Genomic DNA, 14,235 nt, shown 5'->3' with positions numbered 1-14,235 from the left:
TATTCATTGAGTGAGCCACCGCGCCCAGCCCAAGTTTTCCTTCTCTACTGTATTATTCCTATCAATATACAAACATGCCTCATCTCATCTTTCAAAAAAAAAAATTCTCCCTTGACTCCTTCTCTTCCTGTTTCTAGGAATGGTTAGAATATGTTTGACAAGGCCAGGCACAGTGGCTCACGCTTGTAATCCCAGCACTTTGGGAGGCCAAGGTGGGCAGATCACCTGAGGTCAGGAGTTCAAGGCCAGCCCAGCCAACCTGGTGAAACTCCGGCCTCTACTGAAAATACAAAAAATTAGCTGAGCGTGGTGGTGGGTGCCTGTAATCCCAGCTACTCAGGAGGCTGAGGCACGAGAATTGCTTGAGCCTGAGAGGCAGAGGTTGCAGTGAGCCCAGATTGCACCACTGCACTCCAGCCTGGGCGACAAAGCGAGACTCTGTCTCAAAAAAAAAAAAGAAACAGAAAAGGAAAAAAAAAAATAAAAAGACAAGCTATAAATTGAAGACATATTCAACTCACACAATTTTATATTTTAAAACTTGTATAGTTAAAAAAAGCAAATAATCCAATAGAAAAATGAGCAAAAGACATGAGCCAGCATTTTTACAGAAGACACAAATAGTCCATAAAGTTAGACACTCAATTTTATCAGTAACCAAGGGAAATGAAAACAAAAACCACAATGAACTATCATGTCACACTCACTGGAATGGCAAAAATGTAAGGCCAGATGGTACCAAATGTGTTGTCAAAGATATGGGGCAAGGAAGTAGCTGGTGGGAGTGTAAATTGATACAAATATTTTGGTAACAGTCTGACACTTCCAAATAATTTTGGAGATGTGCATATCAAGTGATCTAACATTTCATTCATTGGTAGATTCCCTAGGGAATGTACATGCCCTTGTGAATATACAATAGGAAGCATGTTATAAGAATGCTTACAATAGCAAAAAATTAGAAACATTCAAATATTCACCAATAATGGAATGGATAAATTGCAGTAAACTCATACAGTAGAATGTTATACAGGATATACATCAAATGAATGGATCTAGAGATGATGATTTTCAAATTATTTAAAAACTGGGCAGCATAGGCATTGACCAATCAGAATAGATGCCAAACAACAACAGGTACAGCCATACAAGCACACACCAGTTGACTATAAGCAATATATGAATCTAAAAACTAAAAGAATTCATGAAAGAGGCTAGGCTCACACCTGTAGTCCCAGCACTTTGGGAAGCTGAGGTGGGTGGATCACCTAAGGTGAGGAGTCCAAGATCAGCCTGGCCAACATGGTGAAACCCCGTTTCTACTAAAAATACAAAAATTAGCTGGGCATGGTGGCGGGTACCTGTAATCCCAGCTACTTGGGAGGCTGAGGCAGGAGGATCACTTGAACCCGGGAGGCGGAGGTTGCAGTGAGCTGAGATCACGCCACTGCAATCCAGCCTAGGCAACAAGAGCGAAACTCCGTCTCAAAAAAAAAAAAAAAATTCATGAAAGAAAACATATGCTATGATTCCAAACCAAATAATACATTGTTTAGAGATATATGTGAGGTAAAATTATAGAGAAAAGAAATTTAAGATAGTGGTAACCTGTGTGAGTGGGGGTAGTGGGAGCAATGTAATCAATGCAGGATAAAAGGAAGCTTCTAAGGTATTGTTGTTTATTTCTTAATCTGGAAAGTAAACAGTTGTTTATATTTAAATAATACTTATTTTATATATTCTATTGTACATATATTTCAAATTCAAAAACTAAGTAAATAAAATTTTAAGAAATGAATATTAAGTAGCTCACGGAATCATCAGGGAGGCTGGAGAACCAGCCTCTGGTCTACATAAGGAAGAGCGAGGTCTGAAACCATGCCAAGAGAGCAGGTCTGTGGTCACTGGTGCACACCACACTGCTGCCTTTTATGCAAGGAAACTTGATCTTCCTATACTGTATTAAAGGCTAAGAATCTTCTAGAGGTCGTGGTTTTTTATATCTTTATTCCCAAGTCCAAATCTAGCACAGATTCATCTAACCAATGGAGTCCTAGTGACTTTCCTGCAACCTAGCTGCAAGTAAGGCAGGAAAAGTTGGTACCTGACTTTCAAGTATTTTTATTGGGTACCTACTATGAGCTGTAACCAGTTCTAGACATTGAGGATACAACAGAGAACAAGTTATATATCTTATATTTTATGAGGATAAGTAGGAGACAACTAGAATAAATACCCTGACAATATTCACTCACTAGGGGAGTACCACAAATAGAGAAAGGCGGTTTATATTCTAGTCATTTAAAAAGAATGATAAATGTCTTCCATATGACATAGATGACCAATGTGATCATTTATGAATATATAAAGTAGAACTATTAGGTTAAAGAGAAAACACATCTTACATTTTTGATACACATTGCTAAATTTCTCCTCAAAAAGGTTACACAAACTTGCACTCTTATTACCAGTGTACTAATAATTCATTTCTCCACACTCTTTGCCAGAATTCTTTCTAATCTTTGCAAATTGGAGAAGAAAAACCTCATTGTAATTTTTACCTGGGTTTCTTTCGTTTGTATATTTGTATTTATTTTGTAAATTGCACTTATCCATTGCTCATTATTCAATGGGGATGTTATCTTTATCTTTTTTTTTTTTTGAGACATAATTTCCCTCTTGTTGCCCAGGCTGGAGTGCAACGGCGTGATCTTGGCTCACTGCAACCTCTGCCTCCCAGGTTCAAGCGATTATCCTGCCTCAGCCTCCCGAGTAGCTGGGATTACAGGCATGTGCCACCATGCCCGGTTACTTCTGTATTTTTAGTAGAGACGGGGTTTCTCCATGTTGGTGAGGCTGGTCTCCAACTCCCGACCTCAGGTGATCTGCCCGCCTCGGCCTCCCAAAGTGCTGGGATTACAGGCGTGAGTCACCACGCCCGGCTAATTTTTGTATTTTTAGTAGAGATGGGGTTTCATCATATTGGTCAGGCTGGTCTTGAACTTCAGACCTCAGGTGATCTGCCTGCCTAGGCCTCTCAAAGTGCTGGGATTACAGGCATGAGCCACCACGCGCGACCCTGGTTACAAATATTTTCTCCTTTGCCGTTTGCCTCCTCATTTTCTGGTGTTTAAAAATCAGTTTTTGGTATTTTTTTGTTTTTGTTTTTTTGATACGGAGTTTCGCTCTTGTTGCCCAGGCTAGAGTGCAATGGCGCAATCTCGGCTCACCACAACCTCCACCCGCCCCCGGGTTCGAGCGATTCTCCTGCCTCAGCCTCCTGAGTAGCTGGGATTACAGGCATGCACCACCACGACCAGCTAATTTTGTATTTTTAGTAGAGACGGGGTTTCACCATGTTGGTCAGGCTGGTCTCGAACTCCCGACGTCAGCTGATCCATCCACCTTGGCCTCCCAAAGTGCTAGGATTACAGGCGTAAGCCACCGTGCCTGGCCAAAAATCAGTTTTTTAAAAGTCTGATCTGCCAACGTTTTCCATTATAGTTTTTTCCTCAAGATTTTAGAAGTCATATATTCTCTTCCAGTATTATATAGCTTAATTTTTCTGTATTTAACCCTTCAATCCTAAGGCACCAATAATATCTTCCTCTAGCTATCCTAGGATCATTTATTGCATAAGTGATCATTTTCCCAGATTTGAAATGATACCTTTTAAATACAAAATAGTCTTACTTTTTTTCCTTATATGCTTGGCTGTTTTTGTAGTTTTTTTCTTTCTCCTTTTTTTTTTTGAGATGGAGTCTCACTCTGTCTCCCAGGCTGGAATGCAATGGCGCCATCTTGGCTCATGCAACCTCCGTCTCCCAAGTTCTAGCAATTCTCCTGCCTCAGCCTCCTGAGTAGCTGGGATTACAGGCATGTGCCACCACGCCTGGCTAATGTTTTTGTATTTTCAGTAGAGACGGGGTTCCACCATGTTGGCCAGGCTGGTCTTGAACTCCTGACCTCAGGTGATCCACTTGCCTTGGCCTCCCAAAGTGCTGGGATTACAGGCGTGAGCCACCGTGCCCGGCTGTTTCCGTAATTCCTTTCACATTTCATTGTACTATCTCTACTTGCATCAAGTCAACTAATTATTATGGTAGTGACATGTTTTAATATCTGATGTGGTAAACCTTCCGTCTTCATTCTTTGTTCAAACATTTTCTAAATTGATCCTTCTTCCCTTTAAGTCCATATCCATAGCAGAAATATGTGGTTAAGCATATGTATACAGATATTTGTTTCTTTTAAGTGACAGGGTCTCTGTCACCCAGGCTGGAGTGTGATGGCACAATCATAGCTCACTGCATCCTTGAACACATGGGCTCAAGTGATCCTCCCACCTCAGTCTCCCAAGTAGCTAGGACCACAGAAGCACACTACCATGCCCAACTAATTATTTTCTTTTTGGCAGAGACAAGGGTCTTGCTATGTTGCCCAGGCTGGTCTCAAACTCCTGGACTCGAGCAATCCTCCTGCCTTGGCCTCCAAAAGGGCTGGGATTACAGGCCTGAGCCACCACACCCACCCTGTGAAGATACTTTGGGAGGCTGAGGCAGGTGGATCACCTGAGGTCAGGAGTTCGAGACCAGCCTGACCAACATGGTGAAACCCTGTCTCTACTAAAAATACAATAATTACCTGGGCATGGTGGGAAGCACCTGTAGTCCCAGCTACTCGGGAGGCTGAGGCAGGAGAATCAGTTGAACCTGGGAGGTGGAGGTTGCAGTGAGCCGAGATCGCGCCACTGCACTCCAGCCTGGGCAAGAGCGAGACTCCTTCTAAAAAAAAAAAAAAAAAAAAGGTTCACAGCAAAACATATTAATATCAATTGTATTACAGAAATAATACTGTTGAAATGATTAGTGCCATAATAGGAAAACCATACTACTTGCAAACATGCCAAGATACCAAGTTTTTCCCCTAAATTTGGAAAAGCTATTCACAACTTTTAATGTTCCTTGCAGTAGCACCAAAGTCTGTGTGAATTTCTGTAATGTGGAAAGGATGTAGAACTAGGAGCAAAATCATATTCTGACACCAATTAGAATCGACCATTTACTTTTTTGATATTATCACTCTTACCTCTGGAGGTGGCTATTTTCAGATACTAATATAATGGCCTTCAGAATATATTTGACAATGGAGCAATTAGTAATTTAGACAGATATCAGTGAGCTTTAGAACATATGTTTGTCCATTTTAATACACTGTTTGTATCAATGAAAAGGAAAATTGTGACTGGAATATATAATCTGGAACTATCTGATCATTATACTTAACTGAGTACTGGAATACCACCAGATTCCAGGGCCTTTTAACTATCTTCCGTTTAGAACGATTGGAATAAGATAATTGTTAGAAGAATTCTACTTTTTCTCCTGATATGCTATGTCTTCCTTTTTTTTTTTTTTTTTTTTTTTTTAAAGCCTATACTACCCATAAGGCTTCTTTTTTGCCTCCTAGTCTCCCTTTCCTTCCACTTATGCCTTAGACACTTCTTGACTGCTGATAATGATAATCCCTGGAATTTAAAAAAGTGGTAGACTCAGGATCTACATCTGTGTTGTATTTTCCAGAGTGGTTCTTACAGCATCTCTACTGACTGAATTAATAAACAGGAGGAAAAGAAGTATTTCAATTCAATAACTGCCACCTGAAGAACTGTGATTTTTATTTTTATTTTTTGAGACAATCTTGCTCTGTCACCCAGACTGGAGTGCAGTGGCACGATCTTGGTTCACTGCAACCTCCGCCTTCCGGGATCAAGCAATTCTCCTGTCTCAGTCTCCAGATTAGCTGGGATTACAGGTGCGTGTCACCACGCCTAGCTAATTTTTTGTATTTTTAATAGAGACGGGGTTTCACCATGTTAGCCAGGATGGTCTCAATCTCCTGACCTCGTGATCAGCCCGCCTCGGCCTCCAAAGTGCTGGGATTACAGGTGTGAGCCACCACGCCCGGCAAGAACTATGATCTTATCAATTACATAATTCTTAAGAATAAAACCAGATGTAAAAAATTCAGACATTTAGGCCAGGCACAGTGGCTCACACCTGTAATCCCAGCACTTTGGGAGGCCGAGGTGGGCTGATTGCCTAAGCTCAGGAGTTTGAGACCAGCCTGGCCAACATGGCAAAACTCCGTCTCTACTAAAAATACAAAAATTAGCTGGGTGTGGTGGCGTGTGCCTGTAATCCCAGCTTCTTGGGAGGCTGAGGCAGGAGAATCGCTTGAACCCAGGAGGCGGAGGTTGCAGTGAGCCGAGATGGTGCCACTGCACTCCAGCTTGGGCAACAGAGGGAGACTCTGTCTCAAAAAACAAAACAAAACAAAAAACAAAGGCCGAGCGCGGTGGCTCAGGCCTGTAATCCCAGCACTTTGGGAGGTTGAGGCGGGTGGATCACGAGGTCAAGAGTTTGAGACCAGCCTGGCCAACGTGGTGAAACCCCGCCTGTACTAAGAATACAAAAAGTAGCTGGGCGTGGTGGTGTGTGCCTATAATCCCAGCTACTAGGGAGGTTGAGGCAGGAGAATCTTTTGAACCTAGGAGGTGGAGGTTGCAGTGAGCTGAGATTGTGCCACTGCGCTCCAGCCTGGGCGACAAAGCAAGACTCCGTCTTGGGGGGAAAAATTTTCATTTAAAGAAATCTATACAGATATATTACAGATTGCTGTTTTAAGTGATTTTTTCACTTAACTTTTACAACATCAAGAATACAGCAGATGAAGTCTGACACCTCTACAAGTGGCAGAACTCAAAACAATCAAAATTTATTTCTTGTGCATATAGCCACCTTTATATCTAGACTCTTTGCATCAAGAATAAATGGTGGAAATATCAGACACTAATAAAGCACAATCACCTAATTTAGTTTATCATTAAAAAGCTGCCTTTGGAAATCCTATACATGTCGGTTGATATCTGCTGCTCTTGAGGTGAAATGTCCATTAAAGTTACTTACTCTAATCGACTCCTTTTCCTTATTTATAAAATAGGGATATTACCTACTTTACAGGAATATAGTAAGAATATATAAGATTAGGGATGTGACAGTACCTAGCACATGCCAGATGTAGTAAGCACTCAAAAGTTAGTTCTGATTTTCCCCCACTGGTACTGAACCAAATTAAAAATAAACACACAAAACAACAACAAAAACCAACTTGAATCTGAGAATTATTTAACATACACAGTACAGGCATACCTCATTTTATTGTGCTTTGCTTTACTGTGCTTGACAGATATTGCATTTTTTAAATAAATTGAAGGTTTGTGGCAACCCTGCATTGAGCAAGTCCATTGGCACCATTTTTCCAACAGCATGTGATGCTCACTTCGTGTCTGTGTCACATTTTGGTAATTCTCACAGTATTTCAAACTTTTGCATTATTATTATTATATGTTATGGTGATCTGTGATCAATGATCTTTCATATATTACTGTAATTGTTTTGGGGCACCATAAACTGTGCCCGTATAGGATGGCGAACTTAACTGATAAATGTGTGTGTTCAGACTATTCCACTGACCAACCATTCCCCCCACTCTCTCCCTCCCCTTGGGCCTCCTTATTCCCTCAGATACAACAATATTGAAAGGAGGCCTTGCCAGGCGCGGTGACTCACGCCTGTAATTCCAGCACTCTGGGAGGCTGAGGCGGGCGGATTATGAGGTCAGGAGATCTAGACCATCCTGGCTAACACGGTGAAACCACATCTCTATTAAAATTCAAAAAAATTAGCTGGGTGTGGTGGCACACGCCTGTAGTCCCAGCTTCTCTGGAGGCTGAAGCAGGAGAATGGTGTGAACCCGGGAGGCGGAGCCTGCAGTGAGCCAAGATTGTGCCACTGCACTCCAGGCTGGGCGACAGAACGAGACTGCGTCTCAAAAAAAAAAAAAAAAAAAGAAAGTAGGCCAGTTAGTAACCCTACAATGGACTCTTAAGTGTTCAAGTGAAGGAAGAGTGGACTGTCCCTCACTTTAAATCAAAAGCTAGAAACAACTAAGCTTAGTGAAAAAGGCATGTCAAAAGCTAATACAGGCCAAAAGCTAGGCCTCTCGTGCCAGTTAGCCACATTGTGAATCCAAACGGAAAGTTCTTAAAGGAAATCAAGAGTGCTATTCTAATGAAAAATGAGTAATATGAAAGCAAAACAGCCTTATTCCTGACATGGAGGAAGTTTTAGTGGTCTGGATACAAGATCATAGCAGCCACAACATTCCCTTAGGCCAGAGCCTAACCCAGAGGAGGGTCTTTACTCTCTTCATTTCTATGAAGGCTGAGAGAATTGAGAAACTGCAGAAGTTTGAAGCTAACATGAGTTTTAAGGAAGGAAGCTGTTCTTCATTGCATAAAAGTGCAAGGTAAGGCCGGGCACGGTGACTCACACCTGTAATCCCAGCACTTTGGGAGGCCAAGGTGGGCAGATCTCCTGAGGTCAGGAGTTCGAGATCAACCTGGCCAATATGGTGAAAATACAAAAGTTACTAAATTACTACTAAAAATACAAAAATTAGCCAGGTGTGGTGTCATGCACCTGTAATCCCAGCTACTCAGGAGGCTGAGGCATGACAATTGCTTGAGCTCAGAAGGCGGAGGTTGCAGTGAGCTGAGACTTTTCCACTGCACCACAGCCTGCGCGACTCTGTCTCACAAAAAAAAAAAAAAAAAAAAAAAGTGCAAGGTGAAGCAGCATGTGCTCATGTAGAAGCTACAGCAAGTTATCCAGAAGATCTGGTTAAGATACCTGATGAAGGTGGCTACACTAAACAATAGATTTTTTTTTTTTTTTTCCTGAGACAGAGTCTCGCTCTGTTGCCCAGGCTGGAGGGCATTGGTGCGATCTCGGCTCACTGCAAGCTCCGCCTCCTGGGTTCTCGCCATTCTCCTGCCTCAGGCTCCCGAGTAGCTGGGACTACAGGTGCCTGCCACCACGCCCAGCTAATTTTTTTTTGTATTTTTAGTAGAGACGGGGTTTCACCATGTTAGCCAGGATGGTCTTGATCTCCTGACCTCGTGATCCGCCCGCCTCAGCGTCCCAAAGTGCTGGGATTACAGGCGTGAGCCAACGTGCCCAGCCAACAATAGATTTTTAATGTGGATGAAACAGCTTTATATTGGAAGAGGATGCCATCTAGGACTTTCATAGCTAGAGAGAAGTCAATGCCCAATTTCAAAGGACCAGCTAATTCTCTTGTTAGTGGCCAATGTAGTAGCTGTCTTTAAGTTGACGCCAATGCTCATTTATCATTCTGAAAATCCTAGGGCCCTTAAGAATTATGCTAAATCTACACTGCCTGTGCTCTAACAATGGAACAAGAAAGCCTGGATGACAGCATGTCTCTTTAACAGCATGGCTTACTGAGTAGTTCAAGTGTACTGTTGAGAACTACTGCTCAGAAAATACCACTCACTGCTCATTGACAACACACCTAGTCACCCAAGAGTTCTGATGGGAGATCTACAAGGAGATTTATCTTTTCATGCCTGCTACACAATATCCATTCTGTTGCCCATGGATCAAGGAATCATTTTGACTTTCAAGACTTATTATTTAAGAAAATTCATTTCATGGCTGGGTACGGTGGCTCACACCTGTAAAAAATACAAAAATTAGCCAGGCATGGTGGTGCACACCTGTAATTCCAGCTACTCAAGAGGCTGAGGCAGGAGAATCGCTTGAACCTGGGAGGCAGAGGTTGCAGGAGAGATTCCGTCTCAAAACACACACACAAACACAACTATCAAAACTACATTGCATGCTACAGAGAAATATTTTGTGAAAGGAAGTCTCAATTTGGCAAACTTCATTGTCTTATTTTAAGAAACTGCCACAGCCACTCCAACCTTCAGCAACAACCACCCTAATCAGTCAGTAGCCATCTACATGGAGGAAGACCCTCCATGAGCAAAAAGAATACAACTCACTGAAGGCTCAGATAATCCTTAGCATTTTTTAGCAATAATTTTGAAATTAGGTATGTACAGTTTTTTGTTTTTTTGTTTTGAGACGGAGTCTCACTCTGTCACCCAGGCTGGAATGCAATGGCGCGATCTCGGCTTACTGCAACTTCCGCCTCCCGGGTCCAAGTGATTCTCCTGCCTCAGCCACCCGAGTAGCTGGGATTACAGGCATCCGCCACCACGTCTGGCTAATTTTTATATTTTTAGTAGAGACGGGGTTTCACCATGTTGGCCAGGCTGGTCTTGGACTCCTGACTTCAGGTAATCCACCCGCCTCAGCCTCCCAAAGTGCCGAGATTACGCGTGTGAGCCACCGCCCCCAGCCAGGTATGTACATTTTTTTTTTTACACATAATACTATTGCATACTTAACACACTACAGTGTAAACATGACTTTTATATGCACTGAGATACCAAAAAAATTCGTATGACCTCGCTTTATTGCAGTGGTCTGGAACAGAACCCGCAATACTTTCGAGGTATGCCTGTATGTTGGTCATTTCAATATGATTCAGTCACGTTACAGGTCTGTCACATAATGGTAGGGGGACAGATGTAGGTTCTACTATCAGTAGAACTTCCAGATGGCTTAAGAAAAAAAATCTGTAAACTAAGAGGGTTGGCATATAGTATTCCTGTTTTCCAGCTTTACCATTCTTGCTTCCATAATTCTGTGATTATGGACACACAACACACACATACGTTCAAACCTCCATTGTAAAAAGAATTTTAAAACATAATATTTCTTAGCATATTATTGCTAACATGCGCCTATTTTGAGACTAGAAAAAATATTCATACTCATTAGTAAAGAAACGCCACTAAAAATAGCTTAGAAATATTTAAAATGCAAGCCAGGCACAGTGGCTCACGCCTGTAATCCCGGCATTTTGGGAAGCCAAGGCGGGCGGATCACCTGAGGTCGCGAGTTCAAGACCAGCCTGACCAACATGGGAAACCCTGTCCCTACTAAAAATACAAAATTAGCCAGGCATGACGGCACATGCCGGTAAGCCCAGCTACTAGGGAGGCTGAGGCAGGAGAATCGCTTGAACCTGAGGCGGGGGGCGGAGGTTGCGGTGAGCTGAGATCGTTCCATTGCACTCCAGCCCTGGGCAACCAGAGCGAAACTCCATCTCAATAAAATAAAAATAAATAAATAAATAAATATTTAAATGCTTCAGTGATTTCGATATTTTATTTCGAATCGCGCCGTGGGAATAAGGAAATATATACAAAATGATACAGCACGGCGTCCCCGGGTCCTTCTAGGTCTGCGCCAGTATTTAAGGATAATAATTAATCGCGCTGTAACTGCCTTTGCATTGGGCAAACCGGGGTTACTGAACTGCTGGGAAAGGGGGGCGGAGAGTGGTAAGAGGCCCGGAGCCGGGTCTGAGGCTTTAATAGAAGAAGCAACGGCGGGATGACGTCAGCCCCTGGCGCGGCTGTGGGGGCGGCGGCCAGCGGAGGGGCTGGGGGGCGGCAGGCGCCGGGATCGCCAGGCCTGGGCCGCAGCCTTGGGAGCGGGTGTGACGGGCGCTGCGTCCGCTCAGGCCGAGTGTCTCCCGGCGCGAGTCCGCCCCGTCCCGCCTCTTCCCCTTACCACGTAGCCCCCCCACACGTAGAGGAAGTTTCCGTCCACCACGGCGCAGTGGCCGCTGCGTTCCTCCGCCACACAGAACAGCTGCGAGTCCGCCATTCGCGCCGTCGCTGGCCCGCCGCTTGCCGCGCCACAACCCCTGCCCGCCCGGCGGCCTCGCCTCCAGTCCCGACTGCTCCACGCTCGAACGGAACGCGGCGAGGGTCGAGATTGGTGGGAAGGCGGAGCCAGTGCGTCTGCGACGTCCCGCGGCTCTCGCTCGGGAAGTCGAGCCAGGGGCGGCGCGGCTGCGGAGGGACGTTCTGGCTCCTCGCAGTGGGGAAGAGGCCTGGGCTTTCCACGCGCAGATTCCTTTTCTCTTGGAATTGTGTTTTGGCAGTACAGCCTCATTTAGTAGTCAGTCTGTAGTCAGATTCCTTGATTATCTCAAAATGTCTTTTCTACAGTTGGTTTGTCCAGCACTGTAATTCGTTGTTAACGCCTCTTAAGACTTCACGTCTTTTTTACTCTAGAATAGCTTCTCTCCCTTCTCTCTTGTGCCATTGCTTTGTTATATGGATTAGTTTTCTTATTTTCCTACAGCCGTACCACCTTCTCGGTTTGGTTCCTCAATGTCTTTTCTCATTAACTTGTGCATCCTTTCCTCATATTTCTTTTAGGCTGGAAGCTGTATCTAAAAGCTTTGTTAGATTCTAGTTAAGATTTTTTTTTGAAAAATACTTAATATTGCATCGCATTAGAAGGCACTTAAGTCTGGTGCACTTTAATGATACTTTCTCTTTTTTATTTTTGACGATACAAATAAACACAGTATCTGCTCCTTTTCTTACACAAAAGGAAGTATATACAGTGTTCCTTAACTTTCTCTTTTCACTTGACGATCCATATCAGGGTACAGCAGTCTCCTCAGTCCTTTTCATAGCTTCATAGCACTCCACTGATTGGATGTGTCATAGCTTATTCAAACAGATTCTTATTGATGGACATATCGGTTATTTCCAGGTTTTTTGGCTATCATAAATAATGCTGCGATGAATAACGTTATGCATATGTTATTTTGTATTTGTACAAGCCTATCTTTGGAGTAGAATTCTAGATGTAGAATTGCTGGGTCAGAGGATAAATGCATATTTAACTTTACAAATGTAACTGGATTTCCCTCAATAGGAGTTTTGTGCCGGGCGCAGTGGCTCACGCCTCTAATCTCAGCACTTTGGGAGGATGAGATGGGCAGATCACTTGAGCTCAGGAATTTGAGACCAGCCTGGCCAACCTGGGCAATCCCGTCTCTACTAAAAATACAAAAATTAGCCGGGCGTGGTGGCGCATGCCTGTAATCCCAGCTACTCGGGAGGCAAAGGCAAGAGAATCGCTTGAACCCGGGAGGTGGAGGTTGCAGTGAGCCGAGATCGCGCCACTGCACTCCAGTCTGGGCGACAGAGCAAGATTCCTTAGAGAGAAAGAGAGAGAGAGAAAAGGAGAGAGAAAGAAAGAAAAGAAAGGAGGAAGGGAGGGAGGGAGGAAGGAAGGAAGAAATTCAAGATAGACAAAAGTGATCTATGATAATAGAAAGCAGAAAAGTGGTCATTTGGGAGTAGGGAGGGGGAGGGGACTGATGGAAAGGAGTACAGGAAGTGTTCTGGGGTGATTAAAATGTTCTGTATCTTGATTGAGGTGGTGGTTACATGGGTGTATACATTTATCAAAATGCATTGAACTGCATACAGATATGTGCATTTTACTTAGTGTAAACTATATGTCAATTATAATTCTCACTCCATCACTTTATTGTTACTAGTAATATTGGTATTGTATTTTTGAAATGGAGCACTTGTCCTCCTGGACTGTAGAATCTGGTGGAGTCTACAGACCAGCAAACAGACAATTACCATACCGTGCAGTAAGTGTGAAAATAGCAAAAGTCCAGGGCACCTTGGGTCTACAGAGGCCCTTTAACTCAGATTGTGGGGAGACAGGGAAGGTTCCTGAGAGAAAGTAAAGTCTAAGCTAAGAACTGAAAGATGAATGGGTTGTTCAGGGAACTTTCATTCGTGAGAGGGAAGAGTCAAGGATATGCCTAGTTTACCAGCTTGGTCACTGGGTGGAAGGTGGGTGGAGCCCTTTGCTAGGTTATTGAACCTGGGAGGAGGAACAGGTTTTGGTGGTGGTAGGAGAGGGCAGGGCTAATGGTGAGTTCATTTGGAGGCATATCGAGTTGGATTTGAAGTCTAAGAGAGCTAAGGGCTAGAGATAGGGATTTTGGAGTCATCAGCATATAATTGTTCATTTAAGTATTGGGACTTTATGAGCTGGCCAGGTGAAGGAGCCATAGAAGAAGAAGTCGAAAATTTATTAGAGAAAGAGCATTATGATTGGGAAAATTTATGGGAAAAGGGGAATTGTGAGGTCAGATTGTGAGAGAAAGCTGGGCAACTGGAATTGATTATTTTCTCTCCAATTTCTTAATATAAAAAATAGCAAACCAAAAAATGTTGAAAAAATAGTTCAAGGAATACCTGTGTATCTTCCACTCCAGGTTAATAATTATTAATACTACCATACTAGCTTTATGTTTGTTGGTATGTTTGTGTCTGTCTTTTTCATTTTGTTGAATTATTTGAGAGTGGGAGTGCCTTATGGAGAAAATACATGTGATAAATAA

The 14,235-nt window shown here is 43.2% G+C and overlaps 1 protein-coding gene across 1 annotated transcript in view; it reads right to left on the bottom strand.

Annotated features, from left to right (window-relative positions):
• The window catches only part of KLHDC1 (kelch domain containing 1), a 62,665-nt gene extending 48,629 nt beyond the window's left edge, over positions 1–14,036 (bottom strand). Inside the window, exon 1 of the mRNA XM_024231720.3 lies at positions 11,577–14,036. Coding sequence (XP_024087488.2) covers positions 11,577–11,963 — 387 coding nt within the window. The 5' untranslated portion in view covers positions 11,964–14,036. The remainder of the gene's footprint in view (positions 1–11,576) is intronic.
• Between the last annotated feature and the right edge of the window lie 199 nt (positions 14,037–14,235).

This window comes from Pongo abelii, chromosome 15 (genome assembly GCF_028885655.2).
Source record: "Pongo abelii isolate AG06213 chromosome 15, NHGRI_mPonAbe1-v2.0_pri, whole genome shotgun sequence".
Classification (NCBI taxonomy): domain Eukaryota; kingdom Metazoa; phylum Chordata; class Mammalia; order Primates; family Hominidae; genus Pongo; species Pongo abelii.
The sequence above is the reverse complement of the archived record's forward strand: the minus strand, read 5'-3'. Positions and strand labels throughout refer to the sequence as shown.